At 38.2% G+C, this 23,477-nt stretch overlaps 2 protein-coding genes across 3 annotated transcripts in view; one reads left to right on the top strand and one right to left on the bottom strand.

Moving 5' to 3' along the window:
- Positions 1 to 23,477, top strand: part of LOC149691780 (uncharacterized) — a 135,872-nt gene that overhangs the window by 18,178 nt on the left and 94,217 nt on the right. For both annotated transcript variants that reach the window (XR_016383473.1, XR_016383474.1), the window contains exon 3: positions 14,421 to 14,578. The gene's annotated coding sequence lies outside the window, so the exon portion shown is untranslated. The remainder of the gene's footprint in view (positions 1 to 14,420; positions 14,579 to 23,477) is intronic.
- On the bottom strand, positions 1,203 to 11,054 carry vri (nuclear factor interleukin-3-regulated vrille). The gene is made up of 2 exons (XM_089869148.1): positions 9,870 to 11,054; positions 1,203 to 5,157 (listed from the first exon to the last, which is right to left on the bottom strand). Exons 1-2 carry the CDS (start codon positions 9,887 to 9,889, stop codon positions 3,369 to 3,371), a joined length of 1,809 nt encoding a protein of 602 aa, XP_089725274.1. The 5' UTR covers positions 9,890 to 11,054; the 3' UTR covers positions 1,203 to 3,368.

The raw sequence follows: 23,477 nt of genomic DNA on the forward strand, positions 1-23,477 counted from the left end.
TTCCGAGATTTTTAATAGAAAGAGCGTGTAAAATAATGAATATATCCAATTGGAACCATGTTTCTATCTACAATATTAAAGAAGATACGAGCGATTAAGTTGAATCCGTAATGGATGGCACTACGCGTTAGGCTTAGGGAGTACCCTCCTATTGGACAAATCCATCGTCCAATAGGGGCACTCCCCAGTGCTTCTCGGACTCAATTGCTTGTATTTCCTTTAATATTGTAGATAGAAATATGGTTCCAATTGATAATTTCATTATTTAAATAAGCTCTTTCGGTTAAAAAAAGGTTAAAAATTCAAGCCTGGCGAAATTTTGGAGATAACAAATGTTATTTCTTAAATTTTTTGTCGTTTTAAGTACTTTGAAAACCAACTTTGGATTTTCTTTTAATCATTTGGTCTAATCTTTTTTTTTTTCTTAAAAAGTTTCGAATTTCTTTCCAAGATAACGTTCTCTCAAAATATATCGATTTTTCTTATTTCTTATAATATAATTTAATTTATTTAAAAAAATTCGCATTTAATTAATTTACGAGATCTAGTTCTGTCCAAAAACTCCGTAATGTCAGGAGTTCATAATAACCCCCCTTCGGGGGGGAAGTACGAAACTTGCCATAGAGCTAATGGTAAAAATCGCAAACAACAAGATTTTGTCGTTGCGCATATAAAGGACTATCCTGTTGATGGACATACAACTTTACAATAGATTGTAGTAGTATCTATACTCCTTGGTTTTCGTTCCAAAACTTGGCTGGGAGCGAGTATGTGGACGTAGAAACACGATGGAATTCTTATATTAAAGATACTGCGAATAAATTTGTCCATACCGTTTTAATTTAACCACGGAATTCTCACTCACACATAACTCAACAAAACATCATTGACGATCGTTTAAATGTTTTGTAGAAAACTAGAAACCATCGCTAAGCCAACTTCTTAGCCAAGGCTTAATGTACACCGCGGCTGACAGCGCCGACAGACGCGACTCGCGAGCCATTTTCGCTCCCAAAATCACAAGATAAAAATAGTGCTAACCCGGAATATGGGAAATTAATGCGCCTGGGGTAACTATTTCTTTGTGAGTTAAGCGGTGTATAAATCCGCTGAGCTTTACGGCGAAACTTTGTTGTTACGGGCTTTTTAACTAGTTTCGTACTTCCCCCCCGAAGGGGGGTTATTATGAACTCCTGGTAATGTTTATAAATTTATTTATTTATTTACTTTTTTATGGTATTCTCACATCTCCTATATACTTTTTCCAATGAATACAAAAACGTGGACATATATTTATTTAATTTTATTTATTTTTTGTTTTTTTTTTATATGTTTAATTATTTACAAAGGTAATTATTTTTGTCAAACAAAAACAATAACACACAGTCGACAATTGTTGAATTTTTAAGAGCCCATAAAAATGCTTTGGCACTTTTAAATATATGGCTCTTGAAATTCCTCTAATATATTTTTATATTAAATTGAGTGGTTTTTTCATTTCATCAAAGACACAAGTTGGATAAGGGACATTTTCGGTTTAGGATTTTGGGGTTTTTCTTGGGTTTTTTTTAAATATCAAGTCCATATTGTTTTACACAATTTACGAATTATCTTTTTCATAGATTTTTTTTAAATTCTAATTTTGAGCGTTTAATTAAACTAATAATCTACAATATGGGGATAAAATATTGGTTTTCTCTTTTCAATAAATTTCCAAATAGGCCGAAAAATATATTTCATTTTTGCCTGATATTTTAAGCTCGTTTTAGAAGATAATAATATCGTTTTTGAAAGCAGTTATAGTATACCAAAATAATGTGTTCTGAAAAGGGAGGTTGGTATGTTCTAACTTCTCTCCCCATTTTACCCCAAAAAGGGTTACCGTTTAGTAAGTTATAATTGGTGTATTTTAGGGATAACCCTTTAAATTTAAGCGATGTTAAATGAATTAAGGGGTCATCCCTAAAATACTCATTCCTAACTAGTAGACTGTGTCCATGTAAGGGTAAAATGTGATAAAAGTTACATTTTGGCCATAGACCTTGGTGCACTTAGGTTATACCACCCTACCTTTTTTGCAAAACCCTCTATTTTATTAATTTTTATAAATACTTGGCTAAAAAGGCCGAGTTTCTTAATTTCTCGCGAGTTTTTAAAATTTAAGATTATTTATATAAACAACCAATAATAATATTTTCATTTTTTTATTTTGAAACTCACTATAACTGCTTTAATTATTTTTCACGCATTAATTGGTCTTTTATAGTTAAGAATAGTTTAAGCCACGTAATTGGTTAAGGTAATTGGGGCGTTTTCGATAAAGTATGCTGGGTAAATTTTATTTAGTATCACGTAGAATGTTCATTTGAAGATAATTTTCTAAGCAGGTTTGGTCCAAATGTTTAATTTACATATATAGATTTATCTTTTTATTAATATTTCTTTTTTTGTTTTACTATAAATGGGCCAACCTTGTTTTGAATAAATTACAAATACATTGATCAATGATTATTTTTTTTTCTTCTTATTTTTAGAATCGATAATTTCATCCCAAAATTATCAGTGTTGGAATGTTTATTTTTTTAATCGAATTTAATTGTTGAATCTATAAAAGTTCATAAGCTTTCGTTTTCTGACGTCACAAGGTGGTCTAATCAACGCCGAGCTAAGCAATAAATGCACATCACGTAAATGTGACGTCGTATTTCCAATAAGGAACTGACTTAACTTTCATAGATCCAACAATTTGTTTTGGTAATTTTGTTTTTCACGTTTTCAAAATTCTTCACCAAAAATCCCAAATTTAAAAATCGGTGCATTATTTTTTTTTTAAACTTGACAAAGACACGGATAATTAGGCTCATTATCATTTGGTAATTAACAAGCACTGTCAAAAGACACCGCAAGGTGATGCTCGGTAAGAGTCGATTAATTCCTGTATTCTTAACCGAATTTAAGGAATATTCATTTTAAAAATCAGTTTCAGTCAGATATAACCGATAACACTAAGATTATATCTGGACCTCTGGCAAGATGGCCGTATTTTAATTGTTTGTACGAAAACTACTGGTTCGTAATTAAGATTGTTTCGGTGGTTTAATTACGCACGTTGACATGTATACGAAGTTTGAACGTTTGTCTGTCTATAAATTTAACTGTCCGTCCTGTTGAGTGTTGACTCACTTCGTCATCGACGTTGACGAAAATTATGTCACGAAAGTCTTTGAATCTTGGTTTTGTTTTCTTTTTTTAAGGTACGAGTTGATGAATGGGAACTTAAAATGACAAAGCTATGGGGTCTTGGGTTTTTGTTTGTTTCAAGTCTTAATCTATAAGTTCTAAAGTGGTGTTACGTGGTTACGAGTGTTTTAGTAGTATTGAGCGGAAGGCAATCCCGGTTGTAACATCATAGCTTTTCTCATAGGAACGTAGTCAGTTTCTCGGTTGTTCATTAAGATCTCTTTTAAGTTGGCCACTTCGGAGGCGAGTCGGACCATTTCGGATTTAAGAGCGTGATTTTCGGTCTCCAAATTTTCTCCACTGGCGTTACTACCGCTTCTTTCTCTATGGAGGGTATGGATGGCGCTGATTGGGGTTAAGGATGGCGGTGACCTGGGACATTCGTCCTCTTCATCGCCGTTGTTCTCTTGTTGTCTTTGACTATCTCCTCCGTGTTCGTGGCCGCGATTGCGTTTCGCCTTATGTTTGTTGCGCGATTCTTTGTTCAAGGATGAAGAAGACCCGCTTCCGTTGTTGGTATTCGTCGACGAGGTCGACTCGTCTTTGTTTCGCTCTTCGGTGGCGTTGCCTCCACCGCCGCGTAAATCAGAGGGTTCGTGACTTCCGGTGCTGTCGCCGTCGGAAGGGCAGGAACTGTCTTCCCGGTTACTGGTGCAGCTACTCCGGCCACTATCGCCCGGACTGATGGGTTGGATGCCGGAAGGGGAGACTGATTCCTTCTCTCCGATGCGCGACTTGTGTCTCAGTTTGTGAGGCAGCGAGAAATGAACGCCAGGCGGTACGTTGATGACTTGAGAGTGGGCCAAGATAGCAGCCGCTGCCGAAGACGCGTTAAGGACGTCTTCGCCGTACGACCACGATCCGATTGAGGATCCGGCCGAGTCCATGTCGTCCGGTGAGTTTCGATTGGCCGGATGGTGGTGATGAGGATGATGATGGTGGTGGTGGTGGTGGTGACTGGATAAATGGACGGGATTTGACGCAGCCTCTTCGCCGCTACTCGTAGCCGGAGAGTCAACGGGGTAACCGTAGATGGGATGAGGATGAGATGGATGAGGGACTCCGCTCGTAGACTGTCCTCCGTTTGAGAGATCACCGTGAACGTCAACGTGGCACTCGATGTCATCTTGTCCTCTTTCACCGGGCATCGTTCCCGGGTAGGCGTTGCCGAGCGTGGCGGCGGCCGAATTCCCCGGGCTTAGGGGTGAAGGGCCTCCGACTACGATGGACGGCAACATCGATGTTAGGAATTTGTTTCTTCTCGGAGCCACCATCGGGATTTGTAGACCGTTGTCCGAGACTAGCGTCTGAACGCCAAAGTGATCCTTCAAGGCGACCAATTCGGCTTTAAGTATGGCATTCTCCTTGGAAAGTTCCAAAACTCTAGTTTCGAGGACCATGTCGTTGATGCGACGTTTTTCGCGCGAACGTTTCGCCGCTTCGTTGTTGCGTCGACGACGATCCCAGTAGTTTTCGTCCTTTTTGTTTTCCGGTATAAATTCCCGCTGTTTTCTCGCTGGAAACAAGTCCCGGGTCTTGACGTGAGAGGTTAGATCCACGGGGATGACTCCTTGTAAACTTTGGTGAGGGTGCTCCGACATATTGTGCGGCGAAAGACTTCGGTGCGACGGGTGAGCGTGAAGTCGATGAGGATGAGGGACGACGGACAAGAGAGAATCCAACGAATTGGTGGGGGACATGGCCGGCCCCAAGGGTCCTAATGGCGAGGACATCCTGCTGAGGGATGGCGAATGAGAATGGCGATTTTCGTGGTGATTCATGGGTAGGCTCAAGTTCATGGCTGGTGACTCCGAAGAGGACAGCGATCGAATGTGTTTGGCCGTCGCCGCCAGTTCTCCATCGGCTACCATCATTTCGCGAGGATCGAAACGGAATTCATGAGGCGGACGAGAAATCCTAAAAGAGTTAAAAAAAGAAGAACAAACGTTAGCCATGAATTTATGCAAAGTAAATGCGCAATACGCAACTAGTTTTGATAAGTTTTCCGCAATTCATCTACACCGTGAAAGTTTTTAATAAACCTTTTCGTAAGGAGTAATATAGCGAGACAGTCTTTCATCATAATCATAAACTAATTAATAATTAACTTACAAACAATTAAGCTTAAGTTTTAAGTCAAGTTTTCTAATTTAGATGTCGCTAGAGCTTTTATTCGGTACGGCTAGAGCTCTAGTTATTTTCTCTTGATCGACTCAGACGCGGAGTGACTCGTCGATCTATAATGGCGTACGATACAAGTATACTTGTTTACGACTTTTCAGGAACGTAATGGGGCTTTGCTGGAAACTTTCTCTCTCCTATACTCCTCGTCCTCGTAGCCTAGCTTTCTCTCTAGCGTTTTATTTTATCAGCTATAGAGGTTGCCCGAGATAGATAGCTTCATCCGATCTTATGTAATATCTGCAACTTTAGAGGTTTCTCTAATGTAGGCTAAAAGGGTTATGGTAGACAAGTTAGCTAGGGGGAGTCAATTCAAACAAATTAATTATTCGAAATAAATAAGATTTAAATTTAATATTATACATCTGGATTTCTTTTTAAATGGTTTACGTATTCAAGGGTGACTTTTAAATGGAGGCATAATTTAGAATGTTGGATATTTTATGAAACGTTTTGTAGTGTTTAATTAATGGGTGACTTGAGAACCTAGCTTAGGTTTAAATGAATTCGTACTTTTGCTTGCCTAATAGACCATTCTATTAATTCCAGAAGAGAAGCATTAACATCACAGGGGTGAGGAAGGTCACCTTCTTGGGTTATTTCCCTGGCGCCAATAAGCACCGCTAGAGGCAGCGCGCGTGTAGAGAATCTCTTGGTTGGTGGCAAGGAGAATACCCCAAAGGCGGCCTCACCCCTGTGGTGTTTACTTCTCTGTATGTATTTTAATAAAAATGGTCTATTGGCAGTGGTTCATGAGGGAACCCACCACTGGGATTCGTGGGCATAAACAACTAGAGATCAAGGGCACGCGCTTCAACCCAGTTGTATATTTGAATGTTCTCAGTTCGTACATTGGTTCTGGCCGTTATATAGTTTAATTCTTATTGTCTGTTAATTTATTACAAAAAAAAAGATGCGATTATATCTGATATAAATTTCAGAAAAAATTTATGGTATCGACAATCGGCCATCTTTGCCACAGGTTGGAAGTTTAAAAATAGACGCTAAGTATTAGGTAAATAAATTTCGCACCTGTACTTAACTCTTCGGAATAATTAGTTTAACTTTAACTACTACAATTTTAGTAGTTAGGTTATTTGAATTTTTTACTAGAGTTAATTTTATACAAAGCCTTGTTTTTTTTAAAAAAAAAAAATAATTCCACAAGGACCTTTTTAAGGTGATATCTCAGTCTCCTAGTAAACAAGTTGAATATAAAAACACGTGACATCTTCACCACCACCAATACCAGCACGCACCAATAACATGTCTTAAATCCTGCAGGTGCGTTACTCTATATTTATTAGAAAGTATTACGTGTTATGCCGGATTTTACGAATTTTAACTGCAAATAAATAAATGAAAAAATAAAATCAGATTGAGATTTTATTTTTTCATCTGTCTCTAATTGGACATACTCCAAAATTTCAAAGTGACGTAACACTTTTTAAAGTAAAAAATAGTGGAGAAGATGATTATATAAGTTATTTATACGATTGCAAAAAAAAATAAGATAGGAAAAAAAAATGCTACATTTTTAAATTTTTAGTAATGTTTTCCTCAAGTTATGTAACTTCTAACTTTCCTCATTTTAAGATGAGATGTTTTTTTTTTATTTTTTATTTTTTATTAAAATCGTGGTCAGTCTCGAATGCTAAGATATTTGAGGCACATATTCAAGGTTATTTTATTAAATTTATCAACTTAATATTAAGTTTTTGGAAATAATGCGAATTTTAATGTGGATCTATCTGTAAATGTGCTCCAGTTATATTTAAACCTAATGCAGGAGAAAAACTAATATAACATATTTTTGTTGTACCTATGCATCAACGTGGCACTTGCGATGTTTGTGCAATTTTTCTGTATTTATGGTTTTACGGTACATGTAAAATGTTACAGTAAAAACCTTGCCGCGGAAGTACTACTCGTTTCTGTAATTTTTTGGTAGTCTTTCACAACATATTATTATTATTATTATAGTAACAAAGTTAAATACAAAATAATTGCGTTTTATAATTCGTCAAGTAGCCAAGTTTATTTTTGCTACGCCATAAAAAAAGAGGTAGCAACTTTAATATTGGCACGAAATCTTTATTAGATTATTTTTTAAAGTTAATCAAGTTCAAACTTCTTCTTAAATAAGTTTCAAGGGTAATATTTTAATTTAAAACCAGATATAAATTCGAATTCGTAGCTACGTTTAGTTTTAAAAACCGCGCTATAAACTCCCCCAAAACGGTAATAGTTAGTGTAGGGCGCTGTCGGTTAGCTGTGGCATAGGGGCTAGCCACCACCCCTCTATGCATTGTAAAGGCGTTAGATAAGTGGCAATAAGTCGCAAGATGACTTGGTCCAATTAGCTAGCTGAACTTATTATATACAGGGTGTTTCTGATAAATCTGCATGCATAAATTAAGGGGTCGAACGATTTTGAGTCGAAAATGTAACTTCAATCTATGACATTTTGCCATCCACAAGGGACGCTGTTTTCAAGTTAAGATTGGATGAAGTATTTTACGGATGATCCCCTTAACTTTAATTAAGAGACTGATTAAGACAATGATTAATTAATAATTTAATTAAGGGGTCATCCCTAAAACACCATTAAAATCATAACTCGAAAACAGTGTCCCTTGTGGCAATCAAAATTGAGAAAGAAGTTACATTTTCGAGTCTCAAAATTCATTTCCCAAAGAATATCCCTCTTAATTTATGCATGCGGACTTATGAGAAACGCCCTATATATTTATGCTTATTTATGAACTTGATTATTAAAGTATATTGGGAAGGAATAACACCCGGGTTTTTGAACAGAAAAGTATATTAATGTATACCTTTTAAAAAATAGGAAATCTGCTAAGATGTCATAATCCATTACGGCATTACTCTTATGGTAATAAGTTTACTAAACATACTATTCATAATAAATAACGGGTAGGCTACAACTGTACTGCTCCGGATATACTAAACTAACAAACTCAACTATTGCCATGCACAACCTACATAATACCGGACTTCATCAAAATACGTTAACTAATAAGGTCAAATAACCCTATTACTAAAAGTTCATAGATTCAAAAAAAAGTATACTTCGTTAGTGTCGATCCCCTCATAACCGTAGTACAGGGAACACGCGTCAATGTGCTCAATATAGTGCCAAGAATTAACGTATGTTTAGATCTCCACCATAAAGTACTATTTTCTATAAACCTTTGACCTCCCAAAAGCTCTTCTCTGATTGGTTCGTGTAGAGGTTGATAGGAGGGGCGTTAATTTGCTTCTCATTTTACATGGCGTCTACAGACCAAGGCTGGGAAGTGTGAATAAAGGATACTTTTTGGGGCTATCTATGAAGTTTTGGTATTACTTTCGTTTAGAATGCTTCAGAACTTTTAGAACTCATTGTACCAAACTCAACAAATCTTTCAAGGTTTTAAACTATTAAGTATTGGTGAACTTGTTATTGCCATAAATTTACATATTTGTTTAGTTTTCCAGTTGGTGGAAAACCGATATTTAAAACCGAAAAACATTGATTACATAATTCTAAAATATCTACATACATGTGTTAGCGCAATTATATATAAAGAAAATTCCACCTCATAATGTTTATCCTAAAGGTTTTTAACAAGTTGAAACTAAGACCGAGTCATTAGTAAAACACTCCAATGATCATAACTTCTTTTAGGGGGTGTCCATCCATTGTGACAAAATCGGTTATAGAAGTTACACATTTTCGACCTCAAAATTGATTTCCCATAGAACCATCCATCCCACTCGTGTATTTTTGTCCTTTAATTACCCTCCCGTTTTGGAACATGCCGCAAAAGTGCGCTTGAACCAACTTTTTCCATCCCAATAAGAGCTCGGAGCTTTTAGCTCAACTTTTCTTAACCCATTATATAAACGTCCCATCAAGGCTATTTTAGCCACGAACAAAAACTTAATCACGAGGTTTAAAAATTCGAAGAAGATATATTTTATCCGGCACGGACGCTTGAACACGTAGAAATCTACGTTGATTTTTATGTAAATCAAATCACGTGCTGTCCCGCCAATTTTGAACGCCATTTTAATTTAACGCAGTTTAAATGGTGCAAAAGATTATAGGCCTAAAATAATCTAACTCAATTTTAAAGTTTTGTATGTTTACTACTTTTGAATAACAACCCACGTGATAGTCGAGTTGTTTACTTAACTAAAACTTTCTTCTACCCTAGTATTGTTTTTAAAATATTTTAATTGTAACTCTAGTTGTTAATTAAGTTCAGTTGTTTTTCACAAACTTCCCCGAAAAATTATGGGTTTATTATAATTGAAGTAGAAGTACTAAGTATCAATCAATCTGTAGAAGCTTTTGTCGCGTATCTCGTAATTAACATACTTAATTAAACTACCCCCTCCAGATTAATTAATTAATTAATTAAAAATAGTTTTATTCTCACCTATTACCTGAAATGGTCATTCAGGCTTTTAAAGTTTCCAGTTGTACGAATTTCTTTCAACCACGATTTCATATACGACACTTTAACGATGTACTTTTCTTTCTTTTTTTTTCACAACAAAATCTGTGTTAATCCAAGAAAGATGTCTTGATTGATAGCAGCATGTGTTGATACACAATATTCTTTCTTTATTTTTCTTATTTAAGAAAGAAGAATTAAATTCACCAATTACCGCCTAATAATCGAATAAAACCGGCAATTCGGAATGTTAATTGCATGCGCAAACGGGCCCAGTTTATTATAAAACTAAAACTGTATAATACAACGAAGTTTAAATTTAAAGAGCCCCTGAAGCGAGTAAAAATTTTCTCGACCGTTCTTCTAGAAAACGTCCGAGTTGACTGAAGATTTGGATCGGAGAGAGCTTGACGTTTCCGGTAGAGAAGGGGGATATGTTGTTACGATACGGAGTATATCTCTCTCTTTCTCGCTCTCTGTTTGGTTCTCTCTTCCACCGGTAGTCGTCCGTCAAGGACCCAACTCTAAAACTTCTGCCACAACTTTTGTTATAATTCTTCTCTGAATCTTTACTTCATTCCCGTTCTGATTTTGATGGTCCCAAAATCGGAGAGAGCAAACTTCCTCAACTCTCTATCTCTTCTATCTTCTTCCTTTTCTTAACCCTTTGGTTCCTGGCTTGAAATTCGGGTCAGGGTAGATTCTTTATACAGAGCGTGGCATGTTCGTGAGCTCGCCAAATTAGAAGGAGAAATTTTTATCTTACACCTCTGTGATTAGAACGGGAACAACCCTTTGAGCTCCAGCGAGTTTTTAATTTTTTTTTCCTCTTGGTGCAAACTGGGCCAAGGTTGACTGGTTTATGACGAATTTAGTGCCCCGGAAATGTCAAAGTATCGATTCCAATTTAATATAATTAAATTTAAATCTCTAATTAATTTATTAATTGCGTTTTAAATAAATTCACTTATGCCGCGTGTACGGAAAGGATGTTGTTTATATGGGTTTAGAAATTTCCCAGCTTATACTATATAACTGCGATCGGATTGAGAGAGAGAGACGTAAATTTGCGTTCTCTCTCTATGAAATGTGGGATCGTTCTGTCGAAGGACGTACTCCGGTGTATTTTTCTCTCTCTCTATCAACTCTACGCTTTCTCCAACCTCCCTTCTCTCCTTCACCCCAGGCTTGTTAAGCCTTTGATGCAAATATGTCGTAACTTGTGGGAAAATCAAACTTTGTTTGAGGGGGATTATGATTCATTGTTAACAAAGTCGGCCATAGACCGTAAGTTCATAAGTTTGTCACTGGTTACAAACTGGAGCTTGTCATGAAGTGAGTGACGTAGGTCATAGATTCGAGGTAAAGCGACGCCTGGTGACTGGGCGCTGTCAAAGGCTTAGTACAGAATAAATAGGACCTAGATGGAAGTCCTGCATAACTAACTAACCGAGTGTAGTACTTCAATTCTCGCTTGTCGTTCTGCTAGAACCAGCTCGAGCTGTAAGTCTCTCAGAAGCAATACGAAGTATAGGTAGTGTCATACTTACGGAGGAACATATCTCATAAACTTATGGTATTACCAACGTAACGCGTTCATAAAGTAAGCCAACGCTTCATTCATTAACATTTACGTATCCAATTTAGCAAAGGGTTTTGTTATGTTGTTATAAAACAATCTATGATTGTTTAGCTTGTTTTAATTTGCAGTTCGCAACAAAGTTAGGCCTAACTGTTTTGATTAAAACGCTTCAAGGTCCCTCTCCCCAAGGCGGGTCAAATGTGTTTGAAGTTGGCAAACCCTTTAAACACGCATATCCTACAGAAAATTCTTAATTTTGTTTACATGTTTTTTAAAAGAATGGCGTATCTGATATTGTAAGGAACGTTATTTACTTCGTTATGTACCTAAGTCGGGTATATTTTTTCGACGTGGTGTTACGTAAAAGTTGTTTTCGAATCACTCCGGAATAGATGGGGGTAGTCAAATTGATAAGAGGGGGTGGGTACACGAGATGCTTGTATTATTGTGTATAGGAAAAGACTTTAGTATAAGGTAGTTAGATCGAGGGGGCGGTAACTTGGCTCGCGCAGGACAGGTGACAATCGATGGAGTTTTGGACGGACCATTTCGGTCGTAGTCGCGTGCCGGCTTCTAACATGACTTTCTTCGTATTTGGCGGGAAATACTAGTTAAAATTTCGCGCCGTCCACTCGTGACGGCTACCTCACGTGCGTACCTGGGTTGGGCTTCTCCGTATTTCTGAGAGCGTTGGCGTACTTGTTCGTTTCTCCTCTATAGTCTGTTGCGGCTAAATTTAGAGTTATTAAGAAAACGGAGGGAACGTCTTTTAGGTTAGGTACTGCTTGCTGCTTTGGGATCGTAATTTTATGAGTGACGCAAAGAAGACTTTGTATATCCGATTAGGCCTAAGTCTTTGAGGGCTCTTTTTTTTCTTCTTTTCTTTTCTTGAGTACGCATGCACACGTGACTATATTTAGGACTGTACTAAACTTAATCTGTATCGGAAAAAACATGAAAACATTCCGTAATTAAGTTGTCCTTCTATTTCTATTTTTTTTGTCTAATTCTATAGATAGTGTGCTAGCTAAAGGGGCTAGTGAAATTTCCTATCCTCAGTTTTTGAAGTTTAAACGGCGCAGGGTTGCCAGATTTTTTCTAGAGCATCTCGCGTTTAGAACTGAATCGAGCACAGAATTCTACAAGGTTTTCAGTCTGTTGTAGATAGCGGTTGAATAGCAAGAGTGATAAATGACTGGCAACACTTGTCTGAACACTATCTATGCTTTGGAAGCTACCATCTCAAATTGTTAGGGTTTTCTAGCTGATTTCAAGAGCAGTTTGCAAATTTATAAACAATAATATTAGTCGAATCAGGGATAGATTTAATTTTAGAAGTAGGAATGAAGAACGGTTAATACTTACTTCAGTCCGACTCATAGTCCAGTATAGAGCCAACACGTAACGAAAAGTTTAAATTATCTTATTGGCTCACTTAAACTACGTTTTGATGACGTTGCTGACGGGGACGGCGAAAAATACGTAATTCCTTTTTACCTCTGTCGCTATGACCCGCCTCTTCTTTCATACCCCCCCCCCTTCCACGGGAAGGGGGTTCGGGACTTTGACGCGCACCCAGATTACTCTGTTCTCCATTCCTACTTCTAAAATTAAATCTATCCCTGATATAAGTAAAGTATTCTATCTTTAACCCTTTTTCTAATGTACATCTTGTAAAAGGAGCATGGATTTTTAATTCCATTGTACTTTTCTCTTTAGCCACGTCGGTTTGTTTAAAAGGGGAATATTGAATTGATAAAAACTTATACATATTGTTTATGATATTTATTCGATTTTATTATCTCTAATACGTAGACGTGAGTTATCTATCTGTTATGATGATTTTTGGATAACGATTGTTATGTGAAGAGGTTTCTATAGGACTTACTAGGATTAGGAACTAATAAAATATGGTTAAAATGTAACAGTCGGCTATAAATGTTAGATAACGGAGTTAGGTTTATCTCTTTTTTAAATAGTTATGAAACTAGCTATCGTATCAACTGAAATAAACACTCCTTGTTATGCAATCTTTTACTGATAATTTTGAAGAGTGCATCTGATTGTATAACCCCTTCTATAATTTGTTATCACACATATTTCGAGTACATTTATCACGTGACATACCGTCTGTAACTTAATACGTATTCCATCATTTTGGTCATGGAATGTTATTTTATATTTTAATAATAAATGTTATATAATATTAATTGACACATTTTTCTATTAAAAACACGATATGTATTTATATCTGTAAGTCAAAATCCTGAGTGAATAACCGCTTTAGCTATCCATAAGTTGATAAATATGTTCCTCCATAAGTTTGTCACTGGTTACAAACTGGAGTTTGTCATGAAGTGATTGAAATAGGTCATAGATTCTAGGTAAAGTGACGCCTGGTTCTGGTTTTGGCGCTATCAAAGGCTTAGCTTAGACAAAATAGGACCTAGATGGAAGTCCTGCAAAATTAACCACCGAGTGTTGTACTTCAATTCTCGCTTGTCGTTCTGCTTGAATTAGCTCGAGCTGTAAGTCTCTCAGTAGCATTATGAAGTATAGGTAGTTTCATACTTATGGAAGGAACATATCTTATATACGTATGATATTATATATCATTTCTGATTAACAACAAATTGAATTAAGTTTCGCAAATCTGGAAAATACATTTAGTAATCAACGAGTAATTAATGTATTTAATAAAAGTCGGGGAATTAATACTTGAACAATTAATTTATTTCTTATTTATATATTTAAGCTTATATTATTTCAAAACTCTCTGTTAATTATTAGCTGCAATATTTAATGACTTAAATCTTTATAATGTAAGTCTTGTATTGCTTAATTGAAGGAAGTTATATTATATAGTTATACGCTATTACGTCTTTATAATGTAACTCTGGAATTATTAAATTGAAATATTGTATTAAAAATGTTGGTTTTTACGTTTATAGTTTCCGCCATGATGTTAATTCTGAAGCAAGAACGTCTGCGGTAAAAATGGCGAAATTTCTCTAGTGACTTTGGTAAAATGCAAACGAGTTTCTCGCGTGAGACTGACAACTCTTCAATTTCATCATCTCAGACTACTTCAGGATGCACTTCAAAATTGGTAAGCCTAAATCCTTTTAACTAACTAGTTCTATAGTTCTAGTACTATATTAATTAGCTATAAACTATGAGAAGACACTCTATTTTGATTCAAAGTAATCGAGGTGATTGGGATAAAAAATACATTCTTGGGTATATGCGCATGCGCTATTTGAAGTACGAGACAAGGATAAAAATTTCGAAAAACAAAATCGACCCCCAAATTGACTCGATTGTAACGGTTCTCTCTATACATCTTATACAGGGTTATTCAATATAGTAATTATTATGAAAAAGGTCATTCATATACAGGGTGTTTATAAAAGGTCTATCAGAAATTAAGGGGGTATGGTTCTTTGGGGAATAAAATGTAACTTTTATCACATTTTGTCCTAATTAAGGGACACCGTTTTGAAGTGGTAACGTTTGGGTCGCCTCCATAGAGAGTACTAGACAAGGTATCTATAAACCTTTGACCCCAAATAAACCCCTCTTCTCTGATTGATTGGTTAGTTCGTGTAGGGGGTTTTAGAGAATGGTCGTTAATTTGCTCCTCACATGGCGTCTACAGCCATAAACCAAGGAGCTGTGAACGAAGCATAGGCCGGCCTACTTTTTGTTTTAATTATTAACTTTTGCTACTTGAATTTCTCTGTAATCTGTAATTCTGTACATCCAAAGCAAATCAATCTTAACTTTTCAATATGCATATAAAGAAAACCCGTTATAGCTCTACAACGGTTTGTAAAACCTCTGTACTAATCTTTTCGTTATACAGAAGTTTTATTTAAAATTTTTTACCACTAATGAAAAGTACTACATCATACCCCTGTCAACAATACCCATTTACATGGTGAAGTTATGAACATGTGTTTTAAATATTTCGAGTGTACTTGACAGACTCTAGCCGAAATGTAACGATTCAAACTTATTTAAATTATACCCACTCGTGAAATGAAATTTTATGAATTTTTATATAACCCAACGCAGGTGTTTTGGTTAAAAATAGAACAGTATACGTGTACAGGGTGTTACACCAAAAAGGGAGGTTGATTAGAGGACTGATGTACATTAGTGGTACATGGTTCTATGGGAAATCAATCAATTTTGAGTGTCGAAATTGCGTAACTTCTATGACCGATTTTGTCACAAGGGACACCATTTATAGTGTTATAGTGTTTTACGGATGTCCCCTTAAATTTAACATAAGGAACTGCACGCCCAATTATTTCTAATTTAATTAATAAAGGGGGTCATCCATAAAACACTTAAATCGTACGTAACTACTTGTTTAGGGGTGTCCCATAATTATGGAAAAAATGCCATAAAAGTTATACATTTTCGACACTCAAAATTGATTAATTTCCCATCAAACCATCCCACTGTACATACTACGGTCCTCTAATTACCTTCCCTGATGCCCCCTTTTTGGTGTACACCCTGTACAATATAATATCGAAAACAACTGTCCTAACAAACATCCCAGGGGGACGTTGCTACTTCTAAAAATAACTCTTAGTTTAGTAAATATGGTCCACTCTAACCCAAGCCTTGCATTATTTAAAACACCGTTGAATCATCAACATCAACAACCACCCACGTGTTGCGTAATACCTTTATAATATAACCAAATTTTTCCTGACGCGAAATTAAATGAATGATAATTAAAATGAAACACGTTTCTTTTTTTTTATTATTTTATTTTCGAGAATGATTTTGCCGTTTTGTCGAAAGAGAGAAAGTTATTTGGGAAAATTTATTTAAAGTCCTTGGATTGTTACTTCGACCTTCTTAATTCCGTACATTCGTGTAGTTGCCCTTCCGCGTATTGCGCCAGTTTTATCATAAAGTTATCTTTCAGTTTCTCTGTCACCTCTGTGGTTTATTTCACGAGTTACCAATTATCTATTTAACCAGAGATCCGAAGTAGATTACTATGAAGTTATCATTTATTGCATAATCTGCATGGGTGCTAGCATCTAAACAAATGATTAATTAAACTTGTTTAGATAGAGTAAATGAAATAGTCTATGAAAGTTTTTTTAAAGGGACTCCAAAGAAGGTAGCAGAGGGTGGGTAAAAATTATTTGAAATACGTCACGGGCACCACCACGTGATCTTTAGCAAATGATTAAACTTTTTTAGATATAGCAAATAAATAGTCTATGAAGTTTTTTAAAGGGGCTCCAAAGAAGGTAGCAGAGGGTGGGTAAAGTTATTTAAAATACGTCACCACCACGTGAAGCCAAGATCCAAAGACTCCGTATTATGGAATGGAACTGGACTGGACACCTAGTCCTTATTGTTTTTTGGCGAGATAGCAGCGATAATTTCCTGAATTGCTAGGTTTAGTTTTCAAAATAAAACTAATTAAGTTTCTTCGAAGCACTTCTCTCCACAGTCACGTGCCCATGACGTATTTCAAATTATTTAACCCCCCCCTTTGCCTTCAATGGGGTCCCTTGGGACGCTGTATTACTTCAACTTTTGCCCCAAAATCTTAGTATGAAGTCTTGGGATTAAAGTTAGTGAAGTTGTTCAAATGTACACGTTTCTTATTTGTCCACGCATGGAATTTTGGGATCAAACGGGATTAGATTTGTTTTTTTTAAAAACTTCTTGTTAATATACTTTACAAGGAAAAGTATAGAAATGGCGTCTGATTTTTTTTCCTTCTTTCTTTATTTAATCGAACCAGTTCAGATAATAATCATTATTAAGTTTAATTATAAGTTGTCCGACTGTCAATGTTGGTGCGTACTCTTTTAATCTGTGAATTACTGTTACGTTTTACCTTCAATATGTTTTTTTTCTTAATTTTACCCTTTAATTTAATTTAAATTAAAATTTTAAGCTTTGAGATTAGAGGTACTGAAGTTTTTTCTACATTGAATCTCTCACGGTCATTCCAGATACCGTCGTTTATTTTTCAAATAATTTTATTGTCTTAGAAAAATCTCCGAATTTACTTCAATGTTTTTGAAAATTTGGACTGCATAAGTATAATAAAGAGGCTATTAGATTATGGTATCACTGGCTGTAAATTGCAGTTCACCGTGAACAGGAAGGTCAAAACTAAGTTGAAGTAAGAAGTGATATTTAGTTTATTAGGTAGAAGGTATAAGATGCCTAAGTATTCGCGCTTGGCCATAGTCCCAGTCCCCCTTTCAAAATACAAGGGGGTTGTAAAAGGAGGCCTCTCCTCAGTCGGAAAATATGACTGTAATTTTCGTCATTCCCGTCGCGCTGACGTGAGTTTTCAAGAACCAATGAGATGCTGGTTGTAATTTAGAGGCGGGGATTAACTCCTCAACTACATTTGGACTGGAGATAAAGCTGCTGAAAATGTGGCGAATTTATACCTTCTCCCTAATAAACTAGATATCGCTTCTTGGTTGAAACTAAGGTTAGAGGCTGTTAAACGAAAACGCGTTTTATAAAAGTTCTTGAAGAATATAGACCCATCCATTAATTACCTGCGGAGAAGTGTTCCAACACACAGGCGGGGAGATGGCCCTCTTAGGTAACTTATTTCACTGGCGCCAAGCAAGAGGCAACGCCAGATGGAGCCACCCAAGTTCACTACACGCGTATAGGGAGGCTATACCTAACTCGCACTGCCTGCCCTCTAGCGATGCTTCTTGGTTGGCGTAAGCGAAATAACCCAAGAAGCTTAGGTGGCCTTCCCCGCACCTGTGATGTTTTTGCTTCGCTTCTGGGGCAAATGAAATAGTCTATTTTCAGTTTTATCTCCGTAAATACGTTATATGCAATGGGAGGGGCAAGTTTTCTTTGAAATAACGTTGGGAGAGTCTCGATACGGATGAAAATTCTCAGAAATGAAGCGCATTGAAACATTTTAATAATTCAAAGATCTAATAGAGCGACTTTCTGAAAGGTTTCACAGCGTCGACGCGGGCCGCTTTCACATATAGATATATATATCTTGTATTTCTGACCTATTTGAGTATACGGGTAGGCAAAAGGCTCGAAGGGATTTTAGACCAATTTCGAGAAACAATACATATCTGTTGGGGGATAAGTATTCCTAGTATGTGACTATGTATTCTAATATAGTGAACTTTAACCCATATGCCGATAACGACCTATAAATAGAACCCACTGCGATAATAACGGGGCAGAGTACTACGACGCGTGAGCCGATAAGGCTGACTAGATATTATCTTATCATGTATTTAATGTAACTTAAATAAACTTAGAAATTAGTAAATGTGTCGACTTCATAACTCAACAAATGGCGACGGAGGCGAAATGATCAGCATCTCAAGGAAAACATAAACAGACGAGACTCATACCGCAGTGCAATACCCGCCCAGTCACTCTACTACGTTCGACAGTCATCATGTCCGCCCAAGCTGGCCAATTCCCACCTTTCAATCCGTCGGTTGATCAATGGACCATTTACGCCGAACGTCTGGACCAGTACTTTCTCGCTCATAAAATCAAAACATCAACGAACCCTGAAGATGACAACACAGAGGTCTTAGAGTTACAGCGAGCCACCCTGTTAACGGTAGTAGGCTCAGACACATATATTCTACTGAGAAATCTGATAGCACCAGAAAAGCTCACGGACAAGTCATATGTGCAACTGAAGCAAGTTCTAGCCAAACATTACGATCCGGCGCCGCTGGAAATAGTGGAGCGGGTCAAGTTCTATCGACGAGATCGCATGATAGGGGAATCGGTGTCGTCGTTCGTTGCAGCCATACGTAAAATGACAGAGTTTTGTAATTTCGGAGCAACCCTGGACCTAATGCTGAGGGACAAGTTCATCGCGGGCGTTAACAATGATCCTGTTCAGCGTCAATTATTGGAGATACCCAACGTTACGTTTGAAAAAGCCGTCGACAAAGCGTTGTCCATCGAAACAATCGAACGGGAATCACCGGCCATCAACAGTCATAGCCGTATGGATACAGATCAAGTTCATCGACTGTCCAGTCTTCAAAGACGACCTAACCAGTCAACATCGCTCGCTAAAACATATCAACGGCCAAGGAATGGTAATTACACATCTGAAAGGTCTTACCCGACATCAACATCGCGCCAGTCACGGAAAGACCTTGCCCAATCAAGAAACAAGTTCTGCAGTCGCTGCAACACCACAAGACACTTAGACGGAGATTGCCCATTTATGGATGCCGAGTGTTATACTTGTGGCAAAAGAGGCCACATAGCGTCAGCATGCCGACAATACGCCAGACCTAATGCTAACAATTCCAACAAGCAACGTTATGATCAGGCACGCACTCATCACATTCAGCCAGAGATCGACCACGACATCGCCAACCGGGCAGAAAACCGCATGGCCGATAGATCACCCGAATATGACGTTTTTTACGTTGGACAAATCGCCACAAATAACCAGCTCGACAAGGACGCCGTAATACGCCCTATAATGATATCGTGCAAGATATACGACACCAACGTCAGTTTTGAACTGGACACAGGCTCTGCGTACACCCTCATATCCGAGGAAATACAGTCAAGAATACCACAATTAACCAATCTACAACCACCATCAGCATGCCTTTCCTCATTCACTGGGCACTCGGTGAAAATAAAAGGACAAGCAGTGGTTCCAGTCACTTACGAAGAGAACATCTTACAACTCCCAGTACTTGTCTACGAAGGCCGCGGACCAACACTCATAGGCAGACAATGGATATTCTCCAGCTTTAATATCATCCCAAGACCGGAACATCACATCAGACACATATCCGACCCCAGCACAGGATTACCGGAGATCTTACGAAAACATGAAGCTCTTTTCTCCCCAGGCATGGGATGCATCAAGGATGTCAAAGTCAAACTCCATATCAGAAAGGACTCAAGACCTCGATTCTTTAAAGCGCGCTCACTACCGTACCACTTGAAAGACGGAGTAGAAGCTGAACTACTAAAACTACGCGATAACGGCATAATTTCGCCTATACCTTACGCAGAATCGGCGACGCCCATCGTACCAATCATGAAGCCCAACAAGGAGATCCGGATATGCGGAGATTTTAAAATAACCACGAACAAAATGATTGACACGGAAAAGTACCCCTTACCGAGAATAGAGGACATTTTCGCTAAACTAGCGGGATGCACCGTCTTCTCAAGATTGGACTTACGCAACGCCTATAACCAACTGGAACTGGCCGAGGAATCAAAGAAACACGTCGTAATAAACACCACCAAAGGGCTCTTCCAGTATAATCGACTACCCTTTGGCATATCGTCGGCGTCCGCGATATTCCAACGACATATGGAGACCATACTACAGGATCATCCATCCTGTCTACCCTTCCAAGACGACAACATCGTGGGAGGAAAAGACGTGGACGATCACAACCGGAAGCTAGACAAGATATTGACAACTCTTCAGGAAGCCGGGGTGAAACTTAACAAGGACAAATGCCAGTTCCTAAAGACCACTATCGACTTCCTGGGTTATCGACTGGATTCAACGGGCCTCCATCCCCAAGAAGGAAAATTAGACGCTATAAAAAAGGCACCCGCACCGGTATCACTACATGGACTACGATCTTTCTTGGGCCTGATAAACTATTACTCAAGATTTATACCGGATTCGTCGACACTTCTGGCACCCTTATACGAGTTATTGAACAAATCTACAAAGTGGGAATGGAAGAAAATTCATCAAGACACTTTCAACAGCGCCAAAGAAGCGATCCAAGCGTCTGACATGTTAGTACACTTCGATCCAGAAAAAGAAGTAATATTGGCCTGCGACGCTTCACCTGTGGGTCTCGGAGCCGTAATTTCACATGTAATTGACAACGAGGAACGTCCAATAGCCTTCGCTTCGAGGTCTCTATCTGCAGCCGAACGAAAATATCCACAAATAGAGAGAGAAGCCCTGGCCATTGTATACGGAGTCGTCCGATTCAGAGACTATCTACTTGGAAAGAAATTTACGCTTATCACCGACCACAAACCTTTAGTGGTGATATTCTCGGAGGACCGACAAGTACCGCCCATGGCAGCCGCTAGGATCCAGAGGTGGGCATTACTCTTGTCCGGATACAATTACAATATCAAGTACAAGCAAGGATCCATGCACAATAATGCCGACGCTCTTAGTCGCCTGCCAGTAAAACAACCAGAATTTGAACCACCCATTCCAACGGAGTTAGTACTACTCTTACGAGCAGGACAAGACGGTCCCATAGACATCATCAAGATGAAAGAAGCAACTCTTAAAGACAACATCCTGCAGGAAGTCATGTTGTATACTAGAGACGGTTGGCCCACAAACAAGTCCAATATCAGGCTGAAAACACGGAGATACTATCAACGAAGATACGAGATTTCGATAGCGGACGATGTTCTACTGATTGGAAACAAAGTAATTGTGCCGGAAGGTTTGAGAGACGATATCATGAAGGAATTACACAGCACTCATCAGGGAGTGAGATCAATGAAAGAATTAGCACGTTCCAAAGTATGGTGGCCGGGAATAGACGGAGACTTGGAGAACATATCCCGGCACTGCAAAACATGTCGGGAACAAGCACCGATGCCACCCAAAAAGTACTCACCGTGGCCGTCTGAAACTCAACCTTGGCAAAGAGTCCACATCGACTTCGCCGGTCCAGTTGAAGGCAAATACTTACTTATTACGGTGGACGCCTTCTCAAAATGGATAGAAGTGGATATTACGAAGGATACAACATCATCTACCGTAATCACTTGCCTTCGGCAACATATGACAAGATTCGGGATCATGCCAAAGCTAATAAGCGACAACGCAACCTGTTTTACAAGCGCCGAATTTCAAGAATTCACAAGAGCGAACGGAATTGAACATTTAACTATTGCCCCTTATCATCCAGCATCCAATGGCCAAGCAGAAAGATCCGTAAGAACTGTTAAAACAACGTTACGTAAGATAACCGGCGGATCATCAGCAGAAACGGAGCTGGTTGGGCAAGGACTCGACAAATACAAAGAAGGATCACTTATGCTAAGGATGTCACGATTTTTGCTAAATTACCGCAGAACGCCCGTCAATGGTGGAAAATCCCCGGCAGAAAACATGTTAAACAGGACACTCAGGACCAGATTGGATCTATTCCACCCCAAGCACGCTTCAAACCAGGACAAGAATGTATTGAAGAGACGGACAGTCACAGCAAGAAATTACGGACGAGGTCATAAATGGATTGATGGCACGATTGTTAAAGAACTGGGAAAAACGATGTACGAGATAGAAACGACGGACGGAATTATTAGAAGACACAAGAACCAAATTCGATTTCAAACTGATGCTGTGCCTAGAACTTCAGAACATACGCAGCCGAATAATCAAACTTTTAATGCGAACAGAGGACGAGAAAACGCAGGAGTTCCTCAAGCGGTCCGCCCACATCGAACCATCACCTTCTACCCGACGATTAACTTCAGACGATCGATAACAGCTCCGGCCAGTCAGGGTCAACAACATACTAGGCAAAACCGAAAGCAAACATCAGTCACGCCAAGCCTTGGCCAACGCAACAACTTATCGCCCACAACCACTCCGCAACATGCAACATCATCGGCAAGCCCTCAACAACAAACATTGTCACCTAAGCCAGTCGAAGGATGCCCAACAGCAGCGCCCATACAGCCGACACTACCGGATGTCACCACGACTGAGGACAACACACACGATTCAAACCAGCTATCACATCAACACTCACCCATCGTTCGACAACGGCTACGAAGAAGTACAAGACCACACAAACCACCAGATAGATTAGGTTTATAAAAAAAAAAAAAAAAAAAAGGGGGAAAGTGATGTTGGGGGATAAGTATTCCTAGTATGTGACTATGTATTCTAATATAGTGAACTTTAACCCATATGCCGATAACGACCTATAAATAGAACCCACTGCGATAATAAC

This window comes from Phalangium opilio, unplaced genomic scaffold, assembly GCF_054372755.1.
Source record: "Phalangium opilio isolate 3A_F unplaced genomic scaffold, DU_Popi_V2 ptg000025l_1, whole genome shotgun sequence".
Classification (NCBI taxonomy): domain Eukaryota; kingdom Metazoa; phylum Arthropoda; class Arachnida; order Opiliones; family Phalangiidae; genus Phalangium; species Phalangium opilio.

Coding starts and splice junctions, on each gene's coding strand:
- vri (XM_089869148.1), bottom strand. CDS start 9,889: ATGACCATTTCAGGTAATAG. Junction 5,158..9,869: donor ATGACCATTTCAGGTAATAG/GTGAGAATAAAA, acceptor TAACTCTTTTAG/GATTTCTCGTCCGCCTCATG.